The sequence below is a fragment of the Oncorhynchus mykiss genome, chromosome 24 (genome assembly GCF_057628025.1).
Source record: "Oncorhynchus mykiss isolate SJ-2025 chromosome 24, ASM5762802v1, whole genome shotgun sequence".
NCBI classification, from domain to species: Eukaryota; Metazoa; Chordata; class Actinopteri; order Salmoniformes; family Salmonidae; genus Oncorhynchus; species Oncorhynchus mykiss.
This window is the reverse complement of record NC_143045.1, coordinates 10,747,944-10,771,106: the sequence shown is the minus strand read 5'-3', so window position 1 is coordinate 10,771,106 and position 23,163 is coordinate 10,747,944. Positions and strand designations below refer to the sequence as shown.

At 42.9% G+C, this 23,163-nt stretch overlaps 2 protein-coding genes across 3 annotated transcripts; one reads left to right on the top strand and one right to left on the bottom strand.

Moving 5' to 3' along the window:
- LOC149972362 (uncharacterized) lies at nt 1–17,211 on the bottom strand. Of its 2 annotated transcripts, none has more exons than XM_090218238.1 (2): nt 16,960–17,211; nt 1–2,863 (listed from the first exon to the last, which is right to left on the bottom strand). In XM_090218238.1, the coding sequence occupies exon 2, from the start codon at nt 1,083–1,085 to the stop codon at nt 384–386; it is 702 nt and encodes a 233-aa protein (XP_090074364.1). In that variant the 5' UTR covers nt 1,086–2,863; nt 16,960–17,211; the 3' UTR covers nt 1–383. The 2 variants fall into 2 exon arrangements, with proteins under 2 accessions (XP_090074364.1, XP_090074365.1); XM_090218239.1 differs by lacking the exon at nt 16,960–17,211 and adding an exon at nt 14,452–14,733.
- Nucleotides 17,212–18,549: 1,338 nt separating this feature from the next.
- On the top strand, nt 18,550–22,108 carry LOC110503696 (homeobox protein otx5-like). The gene is made up of 3 exons (XM_021582157.3): nt 18,550–19,286; nt 20,568–20,719; nt 20,889–22,108. Exons 1-3 carry the CDS (start codon nt 19,190–19,192, stop codon nt 21,519–21,521), a joined length of 882 nt encoding a protein of 293 aa, XP_021437832.1. The 5' UTR covers nt 18,550–19,189; the 3' UTR covers nt 21,522–22,108.
- Nucleotides 22,109–23,163: the final 1,055 nt, after the last annotated feature.

Sequence of the window (23,163 nt, the reverse complement as noted above, 5' to 3'; positions counted from 1 at the left end):
TTTCATTCAAATCAAATCAAATTTTATTTGTCACATGTACCGAATATGTTTGTCACATGCAATACAATTTCACCTTACAGTGAAATGCTTACTTACAAGCCCTTCACCAAAAAGGCAGTTTTAAGAAAAAAATCCCCCCCAAAAAGAATAAGAAATAAAAAGTAACAAATAATTAAAGAGCAGCAGTAAAATAGCAATAGCGAGGCTATATACAGGGAGCACCAGTACAGAGTCAATGTGCGGGGGCACCGGTTAGTTGAGGAAATTGAGGTAATATGTACATATAGGTAGAGTTATTAAAGTGTCTATGCATAGATAATAAACAGAGAGTAGCAGCAGCGTAAAAGGGGGGAGCATTGCAAATAGTCTGGTTAGCCATTTGATTAGATGTTCAGGAGTCTTATGCCTTGGGGGTAGAAGCTGTTTAGAAGTCTTTTGGATCTAGACTTGGTGCTCCGGTACCGCTTGCTATGCGATAGCAGAGAGAACAGTCTATGACCAGGGTGGCTGGAGTTTTTGAAATTTTTTTGGGCCTTCCTCTGACACTTCCTGGTATAGAGGTCCTGGATGGGAGGACGCTTGGCCCCAGTGATGCACTGGGCTGTACACACTACTCTCAGTAGTGCCTTGCGGTCGGAGGCCGAGCAGCTGCCATACCAGGCAGTGATGTAACCAGTCAGGATGCTCTCGATGGTGCAGCTGTAGAACCTACTGAGGATCTGAGGACCCATGTCAAATCTTTTCAGTCTCCTGAGGGGGAATAGGTTTTGTCGTGCCGTCTTCACAACTGTCTTGGTGTGTTTGGACCATGTTAGTTTGTTGGTGATGTGGACACCAAGGAACTTGAAGCTCTCAACCTGCTCCACTACAGCCCCGTTGATGAGAATGGGGGCGTGCTCAGTCCTCCTTTTCCTGTAGTCCACAATTGTCTTGATCACGTTGAGGAAGAGGTTGTTGTCCTGGCACCACATGGCCAGGTCTCTGACCTCATCCCTATAGGCTGTCTCGTCGTTGTCGGTGATCAGGCCTACCACTGTTGTGTCATCGGCAAGTTTAATGATGGTGTTGGAGTCGTGCCTGGCCATGCAGTCATGAGTGAACAGGGAGTACAGGAGGGGACTGAGCACGCACCCCTGAGGGGCCCCCGTGTTGAGGATCAGCGTGGCAGATGTTGTTGCCTACCCTTACCACCTGGGTGCGGCCCGTCATCAAGTCCAGGATCCAGTTGCAGAGGGAGGTGTTTAGTCCCAGGGTCCTTAGCTTAGTGATGGGTTTTGAGGGCACTTTGGTGTTGAATGCTGAATTTTAGTCAATGAATAGCATTCTCACATAGGTGTTCCTTTTGTCCAGGTGTGAAAGGGCAGTGTAGAGTGCAATAGAGATGGCATCATCTGTAGATCTGTTGGGGTGGTATGCAAATTGGAGTGGGTCTAGGGTTTGATGGTGTTGATGTGAGCCATGACCAGCCTTTCAAAGCACTTCATGGCTACAGATATGAGTGCTACGGGTCGGTAGTAATTTAGGCAGGTTACCTTAGTGTTCTTGTGCACAGGAAGTATGCTGGTTTGCTTGAAACATGTTGGTATTACAGACAGGGAGAGGTTGAAAATGTCAGTGAAGACACTTGCCAGTTGGTCAGCACATGCTTGGAGTACACGTCCTGGTAATCCATCTGGCCCTGCGGCCTTGTGAATGTTGACCTGTTTAATGGTCTTACTCACATCGTCTACGGAGAGAGTTCTCAAACAGTAGCTCGGAACAGCTGATGCTCTCATGCATGCTTCAGTGTTACTTGCCTCGAAGCGAGCATAGACATAATTTAGCTCATCTGGTAGGCTTTTGTCACTGGGCAGCTCGCGCCTGTACTTCCCTTTGTAGTCTGTAATAGTTTGCAAGCCCTGCCACATCCGATGAGCGTCGGAGCCGGTGTAGTACGATTTAATCTTAGCCCTGTATTGACACTTTGCCTGTTTGATGGTTTGTCAGAGGGCGTAGCAGGATTTCTTATAAGCGTCCGGGTTAGAGTCCCGCTCCTTGAATGCGGCAGTTCTACCCTTTAGCTCAGTGTGAATGTTGCCTGTAATCCATGGATTCTGGTTGGGGTATGTACGTACGGTCACTGTGGGGACGACATCATCGATGTACTTATTGATGAAGCCAGTGACTGATGTGGTATACTCCTCAATGCCATCGATAGAATCCCAGAACATATTCCAGTCTGTGCTAGAAAAACAGTCCTGTAGCTTAGCATCTGCGTCATCTGACCACTTTCTTATTGACCGAGTTACTGGTGCTTCCTGCTTTAGTTTTAGCTTGTAAGCAGGAATCAGGAGGATATAATTATGGTCAGATTTGCCAAATGGAGGGCGAGGGAGAGCTTTGTACGGGTCTCTGTGTGTGGAGTAAAGGTGGTCTAGAGTTTTTTTTCCCTTTGGTTGCACATTTAACATGCTGGTAGAAATGAGGTCAAATGGAAATGTAGCTCAGTAAGATCTTTGAAATTCTTGCATGTTGCGTTTATATTTTGGTTCAGTATAGTATATGAAGCATAACCTGAGCATGGCTGGGTTTCAGCTTTATGTTGATAAAACCAAATGGTATTATTCACTTAATCTGATTCTTTATCTGTTTGCTTGTTTGCAGACAGTTAAATTAGGATTAACACTTCCGAAAGAAGCTTTGACAATTCATTCTAAGTAAGTGAGACCATTCTATGTGAGGCCATAAGAAACCCCTGCATCCGCTCTCATCCAGGCCCTCTCTCCTAATTCATTGCAACACTTTGATTCACTGCGAGTCTTCATAGGCTTGTGGCTCTCTGGACCTTTCTGGGCTGCCGTGTTGGTAGAGACAGTGACAGGACCTACAGGGAGACACAAAAGAGACCGATTTCAGCAACATGAGCATGTCTGACTCTCAAATGCATTCTCAGAGCACAGAGGATATATTGCTCACATAGTACCTGCAGAATAAACAAGAAAACAAATGCTTATCATTTGATATGACAAGAACAATAGAACCAGGATATCTGCATTGTAGGAGGAAATGGTTATTTTAGTATGTGTGTCCTGGTTTCTTTAAACGCCTTCACTCCCTCTCTCTGTGCATCATACATCGTACATTCTATTAAAACCATTTTATAGCATCACTACTATGCTAAACACTACTGAAGCCCACCCCAATTCTACCCAGCTACTAAAGGTTCCCCCCTTCCCCCCCCCTGCGCCTCTCCCCTCCCCCTGGCACAGAAGGTTGACCCTCCAGCTCGTGTCACCAAGTGCTGGGACCGGCCCCCCCGCCAGGGCCAATGGGCTACCCGGTGTTGGTGTGCGGTGGCTGTGGGCGGGCGGCTGTGTGTGTGTCAGTGTTGGGTCACGGCGTGGGGATTAAGCAGGTGTGAGTGATTGGGGGTGACAGCGGTCTCAGCATTAGGGGCCTCGGGGGAGATTTCTCGGCCCTGTTTTAGACCCACTAAGCTGGGATTTGGACCGCAGTAGTGTGTCAGCAGTGATGCTGCCCTGCCCGGTCCTCCTTCGACCCACCCACCACCACCCGACACGTCCACCCTCCACTCCTGCCCCCCCCCCTCCTCTTCTTGCCTGACCTCCTTTCCCTCCACCCTTTTCTGTCTCATTCCTTTCCTCTCAATATTCCTCTCTACAACTCTTCTGCATCATTTAACCTGTGCATATATTTTTCATTTCACTCTTATTCTGTCCCTTCAGCTCTTGGCATCAGTACTGCCACCTCTATGTCACTGTACACACTTACACACATTCTACTCAGCATGACACCTGTCACTAGGCCCAGTGCTGACTGTGTCTGCTTCCAGCATGCCCTCAGTCTTGCACTTTAAACAGTGAACAGGCTTGGCTCTTGAAGGCCTTGTCATCATAAGCGTCTTTGGTGGTGCTGTTATCCTCATCAGGAAATGTTTTATCAGAGTCAGGCTGCATAGAATCCAGACATATTATAGAGTTGTTGTTTTACTGTTCGCACTGTGATCTGTTGAATGGTGTACTGTAGTTCATGATGATCTGTTTGTCATTGATCACATGTATGTAAATTCCAAGGGTTCAACTGTCCTAGATGTTCTATTCGCTTATCAATATAAACGCATTGAATTGGAAACCTGGCCGGAAATGAAAATCATGATTATGAATGACTTTGCATGTGTGACTGTAACAGTCTACAGATTCTGCTATGTGTGTATGTGTGCGTGTGCGCGTGCGTATGAGTGTGTGTTGTGTGTTTGTGTTGGGGCATGGGAGGTGAGAGAGTGTGGTCTGAGATCCCCATTACAGCCAGTCTATTGTAATGCAGCATATTAAGATCCTCACCCGCCAGCGTGTACTAATTAGAGACATTCCACAGGATTAAACAGCCAATTAACAATAAGAGACCATTGTGAGAGTGTGACCTTGTGCGTCACCACAATGGGGTTTGTGTGTGTGTGTTTGTGTGTGTGTACGTGGGCATGCATTGTGAGTTTTGGTGGGTTAACAAGGTGTTTTGTGGTAAATTGAAAAAGTGTGTTAAAGTGTGTTGAAGTGTGTCGAAGTGTGTAAATGTGTCCCTGTGATTTAGTTGTGCATTGAATGAGGATACGTGAATGTAGAAGATCCTGCACGTCTATGAGTGGGTGTGACAGCATGAACGACACCCTTGGTTCGGGTATCATTTCTCTGTTGTATTGTTTGTATATCGTTGTATTTTCAAATTGTGTGACTGTCCTTGTCAATCAGTGTACCAGTGTTCTGTTACTTGTCATGTTGTGGGTTTGTTGTGGACCCCAGGAAGAGGAACTGACACTTTAGCTAATGAGGATCCAAATAAATAGACAAACAATAATGTATGTGCCGATGTTTCATTGTGCTTGTTGTGACAGAGTGTGTATGTTGCTCTTTCGTGAGTGGTACCTGTGAATGTAGGGCAAGCATGGTAGAATGGTGTTGTTAAACAGTATGAGTGTTGTGTGAGTGAAGGGCGGCAGGTAGCCTAGCAGCTAACCGTGTTGTGCCAGTAACCGAAAAGTTGCAAGTTCAACTCCCTGAATTGACTAGGTGAATACAGTGGGGCAAAAAAGTATTTAGTCAGCCACCAATTGTGCAAGTTCTCCCACTTAAAATATGAGAGAGGCCTATAATTTTCATCATAGGTACACTTCAACTATGACAGACAAAATAAATAAATAAATCCATAAAATCACATTGTAGGATTTTTAATGAATTTATTTGCAAGTTATGGTGGAAAATAAGCAAGATTTCTGCCTCTCACAGACCTGTAACTTCTTCTTTAAGAGGCTCCTCTGTCCTCCACTCGTTACCTGTATTAATGGCACCTGTTTGAACTTGTTATCAGTATAAAAGACACCTGTCCACAACCTCAAACAGTCACACTCCAAACTCCACTATGGCCAAGACCAAAGAGCTGCCAAAGGACACCAGAAACAAAATTGTAGACCTGCACCAGGCTGGGAAGACTGAATCTGCAATAGGTAAGCAGCTTGGTTTGAAGAAATCAACTGTGGGAGCAATTATTAGGAAATGGAAGACATACAAGACCACTGATAATCTCCCTCGATCTGGGACTCCACGCAAGATCTCACCCCGTGGGGTCAAAATGATCACAAGAACGGTGAGCAAAAATCCCAGAACCACACGGGGGGGGGGGGGGGGGGGGGGACCTAGTGAATGACCTGCAGAGAGCTGGGACCAAAGTAACAAAGCCTACCATCAGTAACACACTACACCGCCAGGGACTCAAATCCTGCAGTGCCAGACGTCTCCCCCTGCTTAAGCCAGTACATGTCCAGGCCCGTCTGAAGTTTGCTAGAGAGCATTTGGATGATCCAGAAGAAGATTGGGAGAATGTCATATGGTCAGATGAAACCAAAATCTAACTTTTTGGTAAAAACTCAACTCGTCGTGTTTGGAGGACAAAGAATGCTGAGTTGCATCCAAAGAACACCATGCCTACTGTGAAGCATGGGGGTGGAAACATCATGCTTTGGGGCTGTTTTTCTGCAAAGGGACCAGGACGACTGATCCGTGTAAAGGAAAGAATGAATGGGGCCATGTATCGTGAGATTTTGAGTGAAAACCTCCTTCTATCAGCAAGGGCATTGAAGATAAAACGTGGCTGGGTCTTTCAGCATGACAATGATCCCAAACACACGGCCCGGGCAACGAAGGAGTGGCTTCGTAAGAAGCATTTCAAGGTCCTGGAGTGGCCTAGCCAGTCTCCAGATTTCAACCCCATAGAAAATATTTGGAGGAAGTTGAAAGTCTGTGTTGCCCAGCAACAGCCCCAAAACATCATTGCTCTAGAGGAGATCTGCATGGAGGAATGGCCAAAATACCAGCAACACTGTGTGAAAACCTTGTGAAGACTTACAGAAAACGTTTGACCTCTGTCATTGCCAACAAAGGGTATATAACAAAGTATTGAGATAAACTTTTGTTAGTGTCCAAATACTTATTTTCCACCATAATTTGCAAATAAATTCATTAAAAATCCTACAATGTGATTTTCTGGATTTTTTTCTAATTTTGTCTGTCATAGTTGAAGTGTACCTATGATGAAAATTACAGGCCTCTCTCATCTTTTTAAGTGGGAGAACTTGCACAATTGGTGGCTGACTAAATACTTTTTTACCCCACTGTATATATTTTTTGGATGTTCCCTTGAGCAAGGTACTTCATCCTAATTGCTTTTGTAAGTCGCTCTGGATAAGTGTCTGCTAAATGACAAAAATGTAAGAAAATGGTATTTTGTGAATGTGTTTTTAGATGTTTTGGATTTCAGTGATGTAGTGCTCATCTCTTCGTGTGCTTCTGTATGTGTACACATGTATGTGTGTACATGATGTGTTTACATGTATGTGTACACATGTATGTGTGTACATGATGTGTTTACATGTATGTGTACACATGTATGTGTGTACATGATGTGCATGTTTGCATGCGTTTGTGTGCGTGTGTGCGTGTGCATATATCCAAGTGTATTTGTGTGGCGGGTGGTGTGTGCGTCAGCATGGCACGTGTCAGAGTGTGGTTAGGGATTATAAGGACTCAGGCCTGTTGCTCCACTTCCTTGATTACTACTGCTGTTTGCTGCCATATGGGCTGGGGGAGAGTGCCCAAGCCACTGTACACCCCCTCCTTACCCCTCCTTACCCCACTCAACCCCCCCACCCATCCAGGCCCACCAGCACACCACCACACACACATTCTGTCAGGACACATGGTCTCACACACACACACACACACACACACACACACACACACACACACACACACACACACACACACACACACACACACACACACACACACACACACTCCAACGTGCCCCAGCACAAACAATAAAGCTGATATGTGCATTCATGCGTGGTCTCATATGCAATGCCTTATGGAGAGCAGAGTGGTCCTACCCTACCCTAACCTACCAAACCTACCCTAACCTACCTAACCTACCCTAACCTGGTCTGTATCTGGTACCTGCAACACAACCCTGCCAATCAGACAGGCTCTATTTCTAGCAAGCAGTTTGAATGAATGGTTCAATCTATGAATTTAGATTGAGTCTGTCTAATAATAACATAACTATCGATTTATATTCCAGTAGTATTGTCAGAATTAGTGTAGTAGATGAGTTACTGATGTGTTCTAGAAATGTGAAAAGAAAGGAAAATATCCTCACACTGTTTAGATGCTCAGTGTGCAGCTGTTCTCCTTTCTTTTACATGTCATGTCTGTAACCTGATCTGTAACTGTGAAACCTGCTGAATCTGCTAATTGTGAATACACTTCACTCTGCATACCTTCATACATCCAGTTCAATCCAGTTGATTACCAACCAGAGCTCTTCCTCCAAACTCACTGACACAATTGAAACATCACTTCTCTTCAGAGGAGTCATGCCCATTAGGGGCATGTGCCCCCTCAGATTTATCCTGGGGGGGGGGGGGGGGGGGGGGGGGCAAGGTTAGTAGCAAGCAATAACTAATTGTACTGAATAAGACTCACATTCCTTTCAATCTTTTACCCAGATTTTAGCAGAGATGCTGAGAAGCATATTTTGTTTCTTTAAGAAAAGAACCACCAGGATACAGACAACTCCAGAGGTATGCTTAGATATGCAGAAAAAATATACATATATTTACATAGAATTAAGCATAATGATTATGGCTCTAGATTGCAGGAAAACAATTTCTCCAATTTACGGGCCGGAGGCATGGCACCCATCCGGATCACCCCCGAGCCATCCTCACATACTTTGTGTACTGCTTCTCTTACATTACGTCTGTCTTACTGCAGAGATGTTAACTCTAGCTCTGTCCACCACAGAATGCCCTCTCTAAATGGATGTACAGTACAAATACAAGTACATGTTGTCGCCTGCTCCAAGAAGGACTGAAATGGGAGACATACTTGGTCAATCTTGCAGCTCTTATTTCTTGAAGGGGGGGAGGGGGGGGAGACTGGTGCAAATGATTAGCAATTTAGGGGGGGTCACAAATTCATTTGACAGATTATACATATATGATAAAAGCGTTACACCCTGATCTGTTTCACCTGTCTTGTGCTTGTCTCCACCCCCCACCAGGTGTCTCCAATTTTACCACATTATCCCCTGTGTACTCATATGCATTTTATTTTGGTTTGTTGCCAGTTCGTCTTGTTTTGTCAAGTCGTCCCAGTGTGTTTCCTGTTTTTCCCTGCTCTCTAGTGTTTTGTTTCTAGCCATTCCGGTTCTGACCTTTCTGCCTGCCCTGACCCTGAACCTGCCTGCCGTTCTGTACCTGCCTGATTCAGACCTGGTTTATGAACTTCTTCCTGCCCTGACCCTGAGCTTGTCTGCCATCCTGTACCTGTCAGACTCTGACCTGGTTACAAACCTCTGCCTGTCCTCGACCTGCCCTTTGCCTGCCTCCTGTGTTATAATAAATGATCTGAGAACTGAACCATCCGCTTCCTGTGTCTGCATCTGGGTTATATCCCGAGTCGTGATAAAATGTATACTAATAAAAGATTGCAGGAATTGATACTAATAAGTACACTTATGCTATGTGACATAGTAGCATAGGTTGAAATGTAGTGGATTTTACCAAAAGATAATTGAAAAGGTAATTTGAAACATGGACTATGTGCCTGAGTGAAGGCCCAGTGTACTTTGAAGCAGCATGGCAGGTGTTAACCTGTGTAATCCCCAGACAGGACAGTGTGGTCCAGGGCAAGACAGGGTGTCTACTCTAAACGGCGGTCATTAGCACAGTTAAACTGCTGCCTGCCCTGCTGACTCACCCAGTCCCAGACCCCACCTGCTGCCGTCTGCACAGGATTAGGAATCTGCCCATCTGCCCTCAGACGCAGTCAGCAGCACACGCGTCGTGAGTGTGTGTGTGTGTTTTACAGAGTAGTGGCATTGATTAAGACACAACCCAGACTGTGAGTATTGATTGCACACATACCGAGATTTAATAGACATCGACTGAGCCACAAATCCTGGCTGAGGACTGTGTATTAACACTGCAACACAATACGACATGTTGCCTTCGGTCTGTGTCTCCTTCAATATCCAATATCTCTACAAAACTAACTTTAATAATTCAGGAATATTCATAATACAATCAACAACAAAACCGTTGCAAAAGAGACAGATGACATCATCTAACCATGAATGCATGCAAACATGAAAACTTTGAAAGCATTATTTAATTACCATTATTTTTAGTATGTCTCATATTGATATACAGCATAGCACCCATTATCAGAGTTTGGCAGGACTGATTAGATGCATAACCAACGGCCAGATTCATTTATGAGTAAATATCTTAGTGAGCAGCACCAGACCTGCACGTTATAATGAGAAGGCCCAAGATTTTCACACAGAAGCAATAGTTCATAGAGATAGTAATTCATAGGTGTCTGGGCACAGGACATTTATACTTTACAAACCCTACCCATCCGTCTTATAAGAAACCCTACACAAGGCTTACTACATTGTAAATCTTTAACCTGCCCCATGCACATACAGCTGAAGTCGTATGTTTACATACACCTTTGCCAAATACATTTAAACTCAGTTTTTCACAATTCCTGACATTTAATCCTAGTAAAAATTGCCTGTTTTAGGTCAGTTAGGATCACCACTTTATTTTAAGAACGTGAAATGTCAGAATAATAGTAGAGAGAATGTTTTATTTCAGCTTTTATTTCTTTCATCACATTCCCAGTGGGTCAGAAGTTTACATACACTCAATTAGTATTTGGTAGCATTGTCTTTAAATTGTTTAACTTGGGTCAAATGATACAGGTAGACTTCCACAAGCTTCCCAAAATAAGTTGGGTGAACTTTGGCCCATTCCTCCTGACAGAGCTGGTGTAACTGAGTCAGGTGTGTAGGCCTCCTTTCTCGCACATACTTTTTCAGTTCTGCCCACACATTTTCCATAGGATTGACGTCAGGGCTTAGTGACGGCCACTCCAATACCTTGACTTTGCAGTCCCAAAGCCATTTTGCCACAACTTTGGAATTATGCTTGGGGTCATTGTCCATTTGGAAGACCCATTTGCGACCAAGCTTTAACTTCCTGACTGATGTCTTGAGATGTTGCTTCAATATATCTACATAATTTTCCTACCTCATGATGCCATCTATTTTGTGAAGTGCACCAGTCCCCCCCCCCCCCCCTGCAGCAAAGCACCCCCCAGACCAGAGGAAATTTTTCCAAAAAGTAAGATCTTTGTCCCCATGTGCAGTTGCAAACCGCAGTCTGGCTTTGTTATGGCGGTTTTGGACCAGTGACTTCTTCCTTGCTGAGCGGCCTTTCAGGTTATGTGCCTGTTTGTACCTGTTTCCTCCAGCATCTTCACAAGGTCCTTTGCTATTGTTCTGGGATTTATTTGCACTTTTCGCACCAAAGTATGTTCATCTCTAGGAGACAGAACGCGTCTCCTTCCTGAGCGGCTGCGTGGTCCCATGGTGTTTATACTTGCGTACTATTGTTTGTACAGATGAATATGGTACCTTCAGGGGATTTGGAAATTGCTCCCGAGGATGAACCAGGCTTGTGGAGGTCTACAATTTGGCTGATTTCTTTTGATTTTCCCATGATGCCAAGCAAAGAGGCACTGAGTTTGAAGGTAGGCCTTGAAATACATCCACAGGTACACCTCCAATTGACTCAAATCATGTCAATTAGCCTATCAGAAGCTTCTGAAGCCATGACATCATTTTCTGGAAATGTCCAAGCTGTTTAAAAGCACAGTCAACTTAGTGTATGTAAACTTCTGACCCACTGGAATTGTGATATTGTGAATTATAAGTGAAATAATCTGCCTGTAAACAATTGTTGGAAAAATGACTTGTGTCATGCACAAAGTAGTTGTCCTAACCGACTTGCCAAAACTATAGTTTGTTAACAAGAAATGTGTGGAGTGGTTGAAAAACAAGTTTTAATGACTCCAACCTAAGTGTATGTAAACTTCCGACTTCAACTGTACACTGTAGTAGGAACCCTATCCTAACAAATGTACCCAGACTGAATGGCCTGTGATTACAATGGCAATCTGAGATTGGTACATCTATTTTTAATTTGTTGTTGTTTGAATCACAGATTGCTCCTTTAATACATGTTCAAAATGAGCTGTGCCATGCTCCCATATCATTAACTCTAATTTATATTATACTCCATTGTACATCAAACATTAAACAATGTATGTAACATAAAGCAGGAACCACTAATGGAAATATAAAGTGATGATATACACTGAGTGTACAAAACATTAGAAACATCTGCTCTTCACATGACATATCAAAACAAAATGTATTTGTCACATGCTCCGAATACAACTTGAAATGCGTACTTACAAATGCTTACTTAGCCCTTAACCAACAATGCAGTTCAAAATATTTACTAAATAAACAAAAGTAAAAATAGTCAAATAAAACTAAAAAGTAACACAATAACAATAACGAGGTTGTATACAGGGGGTGCCGGTACCGAGTCGATGTGTGGGGGTACAGGTTAGTCAAGTTATTATGTACATGGTCTACACCTGTTGTACTCGGTGCACGTTACAAATAAAATGTTATTTTATTTGATGTAGGTACGGATAAAGTGACTCTGTATGGATAATAAACAGCGAGTAGCAGCAGTGTAAAAACAATTTTAAATGTAACCTTTATTTAACTAGACAAGTCAGTTAATAACACGTTCTTATTTACAATGACGGCCTACCGGGGAACAGTGGGTTAACTGCCTTGTTCAGGGGCAGAATGACAGATTTTTACCTTGTCAGCTCGGGGATTCAATCAAGCAACCTTTTGGTTACTGGCCCAACGCTCTGACCACTAGGCTACCTGCGGCACCATACAAAGGGGCAGCGTGTTAATGTAATAGTCCGGTGGCCATTTGATTAACTGTTCAGCAGTCTTATGGCTTGGGGGGTAGAAGCTGTTAAGGAGCTTTTTGGTCCCAGACTTGGCACTCCGGTACTGCTTGCCGTGCGGTAGGAGAGAGGAGGCTGAAGAAATTCGGCTTGTCACCAAAAGCACTCACAAACTTCTACAGATGCACAATCGAGAGCATCCTGGCGGGCTGTATCACCGCCTGGTATGGCAACTGCACCGCCCTCAACCGTAAGGCTCTCCAGAGGGTAGTGAGGTCTGCACAACGCATCACCGGGGGCAAACTACCTGCCCTCCAGGACACCTACACCACCCGATGTCACAGGAAGGCCATAAAGATCATCAAGGACATCAACCACCCGAGCCACTGCCTGTTCACCCCGCTATCATCCAGAAGGCGAGGTCAGTACAGGTGCATCAAAGCTGGGACCGAGAGACTGAAAAACAGCTTCTATCTCAAGGCCATCAGACTGTTAAACAGCCACCACTAACACTGAGTGGCTGCTGCCAACACACTGACACTGACTCAACTCCAGCCACTTTAATAATGGGAATTGATGGGAAATGATGTAAATATATCACTAGCCACTTTAAACAATGCTACCTTATATAAATGTTACTTACCCTACATTATTCATCTCATATGCATACGTATATACTGTACTCTATATCATCGACGGTATCCTTATGTAATACATGTATCACTAGCCACTTTATACTATACTATGCCACTTTGTTTACATACTCATCTCATTTGTACATACTGTACCCGATACCATCTACTGTATCTTGCCTATGCTGCTCTGTACCATCACTCATTCATATATCCTTATGTACATATTCTTTATCCCCTTACACTGTGTACAAGACAGTAGTTTTGGAATTGTTAGTTAGATTACTTGTTATTACTGCATTGTCGGAACTAGAAGCACAAGCATTTTGCTACACTTTCACATTTCGCATTAACATCTGCTAACCATGTGTATGTGACAAATAAAATTTGATTTGATTTGATTTGAGAGTTGACTTGAGTGACTGGAGTCTTTGACTGAGACGGTGAATCCAGGTCAAATCTATGATCCCTTGTTGATGTCACTTGTTAAATCCACTTCAATCAGTGTAGATGAAGGGAAGGAGACAGGTTAAAGAAGGATTTTTAAGCCTTGAGACAATTGAGACATGGATTGTGTGCCATTCATAGGGTGAATGGGCAAGACAAAAGATGTAAGTGCCTTTGAACGGGGTATGGTAGTAGGTACCAGCACCGGTTTGAGTGTGTCAAGAACTGCAATGCTGCTGGGTTTTTCACGCTCAACAGTTTCCCATGTGTACCAAGAATAGTCCACCACTCAAAGGACATCCAGCCAACTTGACACTACTGTAGGAAGCATTGGAGTCAACGTGGCCTAGCATCCCTGTGGAACGCTTTTGACACCTTGTAGAGTCCATTTCCTGACAAACTGAGGCTATTCTGAGGGCAAAAAGGGTGCAACTCAATAATAGGAAGGTTTTCCTAACGTTTTGTACGGTCAGTGTATCTGTGCACACAGACTCACTACAGTCACTGCCTGGTTTAGTAACACAGCGTAATCCCTACATCAGTCTAATTTCATTATTAACACAGCCTGACCCCGATACCACGACAACCACTGACATGGATGCTAACACTTCACCATTGACCGTTCACGATTAAATGGAAATGCCAGTATTTGCAAGATTTACACATAAGGACAATCACATACAAAAACACAATCACACAAGACACATAAAGAAAACTATTGGAATTCAAATGTAAAACATAGCACAACAAAAGGGTTGAGACAACTAAACACACACCTGTAAAAAGTATGTAGGTATGCAGCTGATAATGTCTCTGTGGACAGCCCCTCCCACTATACCCCTCCCTTCCTCTCTCTCTACTTCCTCTCGTTCTCTACACTCCTTCATCAGGAATCACACAATTATTTTTCCTTCCAACTATAGAAAAGGCCCCCAGTGGGGTCCAAACACCCTACCCTCCTCCTCGGGTGTTACCTGTTCATCCATCCATCAATCCCTTCATCTATGTACGACGCTGGTCCCTCCAGGTCCATCTGTCAATCATATCTCCCAGTGCCACAGAGATCTATGTTCCTGGGTACAACACTTCCCCATTGTATTGGAGAGCAGGCCCCTAGATCTTATCAGTCATCAATTCGTTCCAAACAGGTCCTTCATGTCCTTCCTATGGACTAGCGGACTCCCTCCATCCTCTCCCTTCCTCTGCCAATCTGACTACAAGCCCCACTATCCTCCCTTTATCCCGAGGTAAGATACTTACTTTTCAGATAAAGCATATTATGATAAATCGGCTGAACTCTGTGCGTGTGTGTGTGTGTGTTGGTGTTGGTGTCACAATGTGTGTATCGAACAAATACCATGAAGTCAGGGCTCTAGCAGCTGCACACTAACACTGTTGGGGTTTTGGGGGTTTTGGAGGAGGGGGTTGTTGTGTTTGGTTTGTATTTTTGGCCCATGCTTAATGCAACCAATCACCAATGCTCTATATCGGTGACCTTTTAAACTTTGTAGTGATCATTGGGTAAGCTTCTCTTTCCTGTGCTAACACAATCTCTCTCTCTCACACACACACACACACACACACACACACACACACACGCACACGCACGCGCACACGCATTCCCTGAGAGCCATAGCACTGTCACCCATGAGCATAGGCCCTGTACATCCAAGGTATCACACACTCACATAAGTACACTCAAATTGTATACGCAACCAATCAAGGTTACATTGTCTTAACATGGCCTGGATGTTAAATAGAGATTAATATCCCTCACTAATAAGTCACATCCTCACATTCATGGCAGTTTTTTCAGTGAGTCCCTGAATATTCACAGGCCTCTGCTTGTTTTACAACAGAAGGCCCCTGGAGGGGAAACTGGCTCCACAAACTAATGTTTTGACCCCAGTAAATATATCAATACATGTATAGGCTGATTACTATGTGTCTGGTGCAAATATATATTATTGCACATTTAGACATTGGTTTGGAAAGTAACATGTTTGCATTTGACCCGTTTTCTTTGTAGCCAGACAGGAAAAAAATACATTGAAAGAGCTTACATTTTTGGTAATTAAATTAGACAAGAGCAACCATGCAACATATGGCTGCAGTCTTCTGACAAAGTGGGAGAGAAGTCGGGGTCAAATGGGGAATAAAATAGTTTGGAGAAGATGAAAATGTTATCAAAATACAGCAGTTGTTATGCCTCTGAGACTGATTGCATGCCAGTTTAAAATAATATGATGTTTCTAAGTGGTGTGTGTGTGTGTGTGTGTGTGTGTGTGTGTGTGTGTGTGTGTGTGTGTGTGTGTGTGTGTGTGTGTGTGTGTGTGTATGTGTGTGTGTGTGTGTGTGTGTGTGTGTGTGTGTGTGTGTGTGTGTGTGTGTGTGTGTGTGTGTGTGTGTGTATGTGTGTGTGTGTGTGTGTGTGTGTGTGTGTGTGTGTGTGTGTGTGTGTGTGTGTGTGTGTGATTAGATAGGGTAAGCCTCTTATGTGGTGGTTGTGTCCTGAATTTGTATCTGCCCTGGGTCCTAGTGCAACCATACCACAATTCATTACACTGCACAGTAAATTTCCAAGAGAATCACCTCCTAAAATATAAATTCACAACTGTTATTAGAGTTGTTATTGACAGCACAAAAGAACAACAGCAATACTTTCAGAAAATAAATCACCAGTTGACACGTTTCTGGAAGACTAGAAATATAATAATGATAGGCTACTGCCAAATGTCTCAAAATGCAGTGCTTCTTCATGCACAATTTGTAGGCTCTATATTTTTTTGTGTTTACAATGTCCTCCGTTTTAAATACAATTTTAGGATAAAGTAAAGTAGACTAGAATGAAAAAGAATGAATGAAGAAATAAACTAGTGTAGGTCAAACACAAACACCTTAACCGAGCGTGTGTCTTTAACTTTTATCGAATTAATTCGATAACCCAAATGCATAACATTTGCATTTTATGCAACAAAATCGTAAATAAAAACTAAAGAAATCAGAAAAAGTATGGAATTTTCAATGTTGGGCAAGGAAATATGCCTAACCAAAAGTCAATAACTTACATGAATACAATTTGGTTGTCTTTGAAAAGGCTACCGGTTTGATCATGGTAAAAATAATACAACAATCAGGAAATGCGTGGAAAAACGTACATCATTAATATTAAATACTATATTTGAAAAGCTTTTGTAAGGGTTAATTGTTTCTCCCAACGCATAAAAGCATATCCTAAAATTGTAGTGACGGAATGGTAAGAGAGCGAGACCTAGAAGCCCTGACGAGCAGGTGCACGTGAGTGCGCGTGTAGGCCTACTCTGACACGCGCTCTTTGTTTTGCTCCTCAGAAAGTATGTAACACGGAGTTTTAGTCTTTAACCATCGACTGTTGCGCTTCTTGTCATATTTACAAACAATAGGCTAATTCGATCGTCAGCTTTCGATATTATCTATATGAAATGTAAAGACAAAAACCATACCTGATAGCCTAGTTGAGCAGGTGATGTGGCCTCTTGAAACACATATTCCAAATTGGACGGTTAAAACAACACACATACTCACGCTGTGCGCACCGGCAGATGCCGCAGGTAAAGACGTTTATTTGAGATTTATAATGTTCAACATGCGGGTATAGTCTCTCTCTCTTTATATCTCCGCCGTGGCTTTACAGATTCAGATAAACCCCTTATACAGTTTGGGCAGTACATGGGTCTGTGTGGATTTTAAACTATAAGAAATCCGATTCAATTAACAAGAGCAGAGAATCGGCTTTGGACACTGTGAAATTGTCTGGCCACAGGGATAGGATGAGACACAGGCCAACAATCGCAGGATGGACAACAACTCATCGCATTTAAATAAATCACCAAGACTTTACAGGCCATTTGCATCACCGGGGTAGATTTCTACAACGAATAAAAACACTGGACAAAGTAACCTAAAGCAACGCAATGTTCTCAGTTCCAACTCAACAAGTGGCTTTGCGGTTTATTACACCACAACCGACGAAACTATCAATCAAAACATTATGGTCATGATTTACAATTAAATGCGCTGAGGGACATGCCTAACGAGTATAACTTAAATAGACTTTAGCAAGTTTGCCTATAATAATTCACCCACTTATTTGGAATGAAATGCATCAAGATACTCTAAAAATGTATGGCTTTAAATTGCAGTCATGACCATAATGTTGATAGCATGTTACTATTTTGATAGACAATAATAAGATGCGCTGTTATCCCTATTAATGATAATATTACAACAAATAACATCATACCATTATTATTATTAATATCATAATTATAAGTATTAATATTGTTATTATTATTACTACAGAAAGATGAATAGTAAAAGAGGGAGTATGTTGGGGATCAGTAGGGGGTTTAATAGAGAACAACGCGGCCTTTATGTAGTTTTAATCCTGCTTGTATACCCACCCCACCCCTTCCATCCCTTGAATTTCCTCACTCAGACTACATCGCCCAATTACATCTGTGTTTTTAAAGCGGTGTAAAATGTACGAAATGTACTCTTCTGATGGCTATCAAGCTTTCCCCGACAGTGCAGCACTGTTATTCAACTCCTAAAGGTCCTCTTCGGCTCCAGGAAAATGACTTCAACAGAGTTGCTAGCTTGTCCTTTTGTCTTTAACAATTCAAAACGGACTCTTATAACACACCAAACGTATAGGCTACTCAGAAATGATGAGTGGCACATCTATTTAATTTCACGAATGAGTGTAACATTTTATGTTTTGGTTAAGTGGATTGGTAGGCTATGCAGTTACTGTGCGTTTTAATTCAAAATTGTTATACCAAGAGAGAGAGAGGGAGAGAGAGAGAGAGAGAGAGAGAGAGGGAGGGAGGGAGAGAGAGGGAGGGAGGGAGGGAGAGAGAGGGAGGGAGAGAGAGAGAGAGAGAGAGAGAGCGAGAGGGGGGGAGAGAGAGAGGGGGAGGGAGAGAGAGAGAGAGAGAGACAGAGAGAGAGAGAGTGAGAGAGGGAGGGAGGGGTCAGAGTCTACTCGTCGCAAGAACTTCACTCTAATTAGCCAACTACTTTCTTGGTTCGCTCAGTTCCGCGTTCTCACCCCAGCTTATCGCCACTCACGGGAAGCACGACTCGATCCTCTTTGCTTCAACAGACAGGCTCTAGCTCAGTCCAGGGACGCTAGATCTGACACCGGAAGAATAAGGACCCATACCTTCCCTTCTTGACGCCGATGCGCACTTCGAAAGCGCACGTCTTGGATTGAAAGGTTCATCACAATTAGAACGGTGATCATACCACTGGCTAGTGTGTTTAATTGTTGGTTTCAGCCTACTTTGTAAGTGAAATTGAAAGAATACACCGGCACCACAATATCTATTGAATAGATGTGCTTTGAAAGAGCTTGATCAACAGGTGTGAAGGCAGCAGAACAAGAAGGCGCCCTGCACCTGCACTCTTTACCAGCGAGTAGAGTGGTACTATTGTAGCCTCAAAAGTTGGCAAAATACTGCAAGAGGGTCAGAGACAAAGGAGGAAAACAAAAAGCCGATTGGCATTTATAAAGAAAAACAAGTGATAGAGAGAAAGAGAGAGGGAGGGACAGAGAGAGAGAGGAAGAGAGAAAGCGGGACAACCCTTGGAGAATAGCAGAAGACCCGGCCCCCGGCCTGAGTGTAAGAGAGAGAGAGGGCGAGGGAGCGTTTTAAAGCCGGCACAGGCATGATGTCCTACATTAAGCAGCCTCATTACGCCGTGAACGGGTTAACTCTGTCTGGTCCTGGCATGGATCTACTACACTCTGCCGTCGGATACCCAAGTAAGTCATATTTGTAACTTTTTCATGTTTTAGAACTGTTTGTCTCAACAATTGCCTGAATTCCAAGCGGTACTGATAACATATCCACGAGCAACGAGTGCGTAAAAGGAACAGTGCACAACATCCCCATTATGTTGTTTACGTTCTTATTGTTAGACTTATGACGGCGAATTGTGGATAATATGTAGTCATACTACGGACACCATGTCTTATTCTTAGCTGATCACATGTTGAGGGTCATCACTGAACAACATTGTTTCAAATGGAAATGCCTTATGCTCACATACAACAAAAATGTTTGTATTTTTAAAGATGTGGTCAACGTCCATAGTAACTTGTTTCAAGGGCCTTGGAGTAAAATGCCAGCTTTAAAATGAGATGACCTATATACTTAATGTGTAAGTGGTAACAACTATTTGTATGAAAAAAAAAATGCAGATGTTTTATTTTTGTGATTTTTGATTGACCCAGGGTCATGCGTTGTGAACACCAATTGACAAAGACCTGTAGTTCTAGATATATTAGGTTCCTGTCAGTTGTGAAATCAAGGTTTATAGAGCTCCACCTTCATGTGAAAACATTCATGTTTTATCAAGATACATTTCTTCCCTTTATCGAACATATTTTATTTAGTGTTTGTTTATGTTTTATAAAGCAACAGTGTTTAGCTGAATTCGTGTATAATGTGAAGAGATTGGAGAAAAATGTAGAACACTCGAACATTAAATAAAAAACATTTGTAATAAAGGGATATATATATATATATATATATATATATATATATATATATATATATATATATATATATATATATATATACAATATATACAATATATATATATATATATATATATATATATATATATATATATATATATATATATATATATATATATAGCCTAAATATAGACTAGAGACATGTGTTTATTTTCTATAACATTGGAAACAAAGCACCCATGAATATACAATATATGTTTTAATAGAGAACATCATATATGCCTCAGTATAAGTACTTATTAGTAACATTATATTACACGAATATATACGAATTCAATTCTAAATAATCCTAATGGAAATTTAGACTATTATTTAACTTGGCAATTTGACAACATTTTTACACCAAACAAGTGATTCACAGTTCGTTCTTCCGTTCTATTTTTCTCATGTTCCATTTGAAAGCATTTTGGCCAAGGGGGAAAAGGTTCACAAAACCAAATATATGATGAGTTAACGAAATATAATAAAAAATAACTTTTGTGTGTGTGTGTGTGTGTATTTTAGACATCCCCAGAAAGCAGCGTCGGGAAAGGACCACGTTTACGCGCGCGCAGTTAGACATCTTGGAGGCACTGTTTTCCAAAACGCGCTACCCCGACATCTTCATGAGGGAAGAAGTGGCCCTCAAGATCAACCTACCAGAGTCTCGTGTACAGGTAATAAACAGGATATATATACTTTCATGTATAAATGCCCACCAGAATTGGACAAATGATCTTGCAAAAATGAAAGTGTGGGTCAAATGTCTATTTACAAATCTTCAGTGATTGTTTGGCCAGAATGGGAGCTGAGTTGTCTGAGAACTCACCACGTGCTCCTCCACAGGTATGGTTCAAGAACCGCCGTGCTAAATGCCGCCAGCAGGCACAGCAGAGCACAGGCCAGTCTAAACCTCGTCCACCCAAGAAGAAGGCCTCTCCAGCCCGGGAGGCCAACTCTGAGGCCAGTGTCAACACCAACGGGTCCTACAGTCCAGTACCCCCTCCCCTTGGCCCCGCCATCACCCCCAGCTCCAGCAGTGCCAACGCGACCGTGTCCATTTGGAGCCCTGCCTCCATCTCCCCGCTGCCAGACCCCCTGTCAGCTTCCACCACGCCCTGCATGCAGCGCTCCTCTGCCTACCCCATGACCTACACCCAGGCCCCGGCCTACACCCAGAGCTACGCAGGCTCGTCCTCCTACTTCACTGGCCTGGACTGCAGCTCCTACCTGTCTCCCATGCACTCACAGCTCTCCGCCACTGGGGGCGCCCTCAGCCCCATCACCTCCATGGGCGGGCACCTCGGCCAGTCCCCTGCCTCTCTGTCTTCGCAGGGCTACACAGCCGCCTCGCTGGGCTTCGGGGCCGTCGACTGCCTGGACTACAAGGACCAAGCTGCCTCCTGGAAACTCAACTTCAACGCAGCTGACTGCCTGGACTACAAAGACCAGAACTCCTGGAAGTTCCAGGTCTTGTAGGTGGGATGAGGTAAGGAAGGGACCAGCCAGGAGAAGCTCCCATTCCATTCAGTGTTAAAGACTTGGACACATAGATGGTCAACTAATCATTTCAGTCCACGAACTCAATGAGTGAGAAAATGTCATTATTTTTTTGTGTTATGGAAAGCAATGTGGAAGCAGATCCACTGATGTTGGGCTTTGTGATTTTTGGGAAGGTGACAAGAATCAATATTGTTAAATCAATGATATCCAATCAATACAGTATTATCAACGTGAGGATGCACAATCAATGGGACATTGAGGTAATAAAGCTAGTCATATAGAAGTGATGACAAACAAATCGACATGTAAGAAGATAATTGAGATACTCAAATTGAGAACTGATTTTAAAAAGGAATACATACCACACGATTGAAAGCAATACCTGTAGAATGAAATTAATTTGATGATTACATTTCGAAAAACAGCATAATTAACAAAGGTCCATTCTTGTATGCCATAATCAGGGTTTTGAGGACCAAATGAATAGAGATTTGCAATTTGAAGGCTGGATGAAGTATTATTTTGATGGAGAGAACAAACAATTAATAAAATAAAAAAAAGGATATTAAATATTGGTTGCAAGGAATCCCATTAGTCAGGTAGCTGATAGTTAATTTCTGAACAAGATCTGTCACTCCTTTAGTGGTCTTGTTGTGCTTAATAGTAACCTAGAATTAGAAAGGAAAAGTGGAATTCCACCCCCAAGATGGGTGGGCTGGCCTTGACTTTAGACCAAATTGGATTCAGTGGTTATTTTTGACATTACTTCAGGACAATTGAAAGTTGTGTACATTGTAAGGAAGAAAATGACTCTGCCTTGAATTTGATATTGAACAAACAGAGGGAGTTCCAGCCAGAGGTGGAGACTGACTCCAATGGGGACAACGTTGCTTTCTTTTTCCCTCTGTCATTTGTTTTATGGTTTATTTTTGTTATGAAGCTGCTTTTCATATTTGGTGAATTGAGAGATCCTGGAGCCAAACAGACAGACACACGGACGTGCATGGGTTTCTCAATAAGCAAGAGGGGATGGGTAAAGCAAGGATAACCTTTGGTACTGTCAAGAAGAGATCATAGGCTATTGTTGTATCCTTTTACCCAGTAGCTTTGAAGGGAGGGGATCCTCGGCGGACAGTGTGTTAGAGTGAAGTGGGGTAAAGGGGTAAAGGAGGGGGGCTGGGTTAGGGTGATAGGGTTAGTAACAAACCTCTTGTCTTTGAGCACCAATCGTGGAATGAATCACATCTGGGCACAAGGCATTCTGGGATATGCAAGGATGACAAACGTGCAGCCTTTGCGTTTCTATCCAACTGTGTTTGTTGGGCGGATGGGGGGAGGGGGGGGGGGGGGGCTTTGACGATTACTTCACCAGTACTTAAATACTAAATTTCCCCTTAATGACTAAACTAACCCTGTTGCCGAATATACTGTTACAATGAGATATTTGCAGGAGAGAAGACTCAACAGTAGAAAGGGAAGGGTCTGGCCATGACTGCACTACCCTTGCACTGAAAGCACGGACCATCTCTCAGTTGTTACCTGTAAAGAAGCGAGGGGTACCATTTTGTGTTGATGTATCGTTTCCTCTTTTTGTATTAGAGTATAACATATTATGTTT

Coding starts and splice junctions, on each gene's coding strand:
- LOC149972362 (XM_090218238.1), bottom strand. CDS start 1,085: ATGGCCAGGCACGACTCCAACACCATCATTAAACTTGCCGATGACACA.
- LOC110503696 (XM_021582157.3), top strand. CDS start 19,190: ATGATGTCCTACATTAAGCAGCCTCATTACGCCGTGAACGGGTTAACT. Junction 19,287..20,567: donor CTCTGCCGTCGGATACCCAA/GTAAGTCATATT, acceptor TGTGTATTTTAG/ACATCCCCAGAAAGCAGCGT. Junction 20,720..20,888: donor TACCAGAGTCTCGTGTACAG/GTAATAAACAGG, acceptor GCTCCTCCACAG/GTATGGTTCAAGAACCGCCG.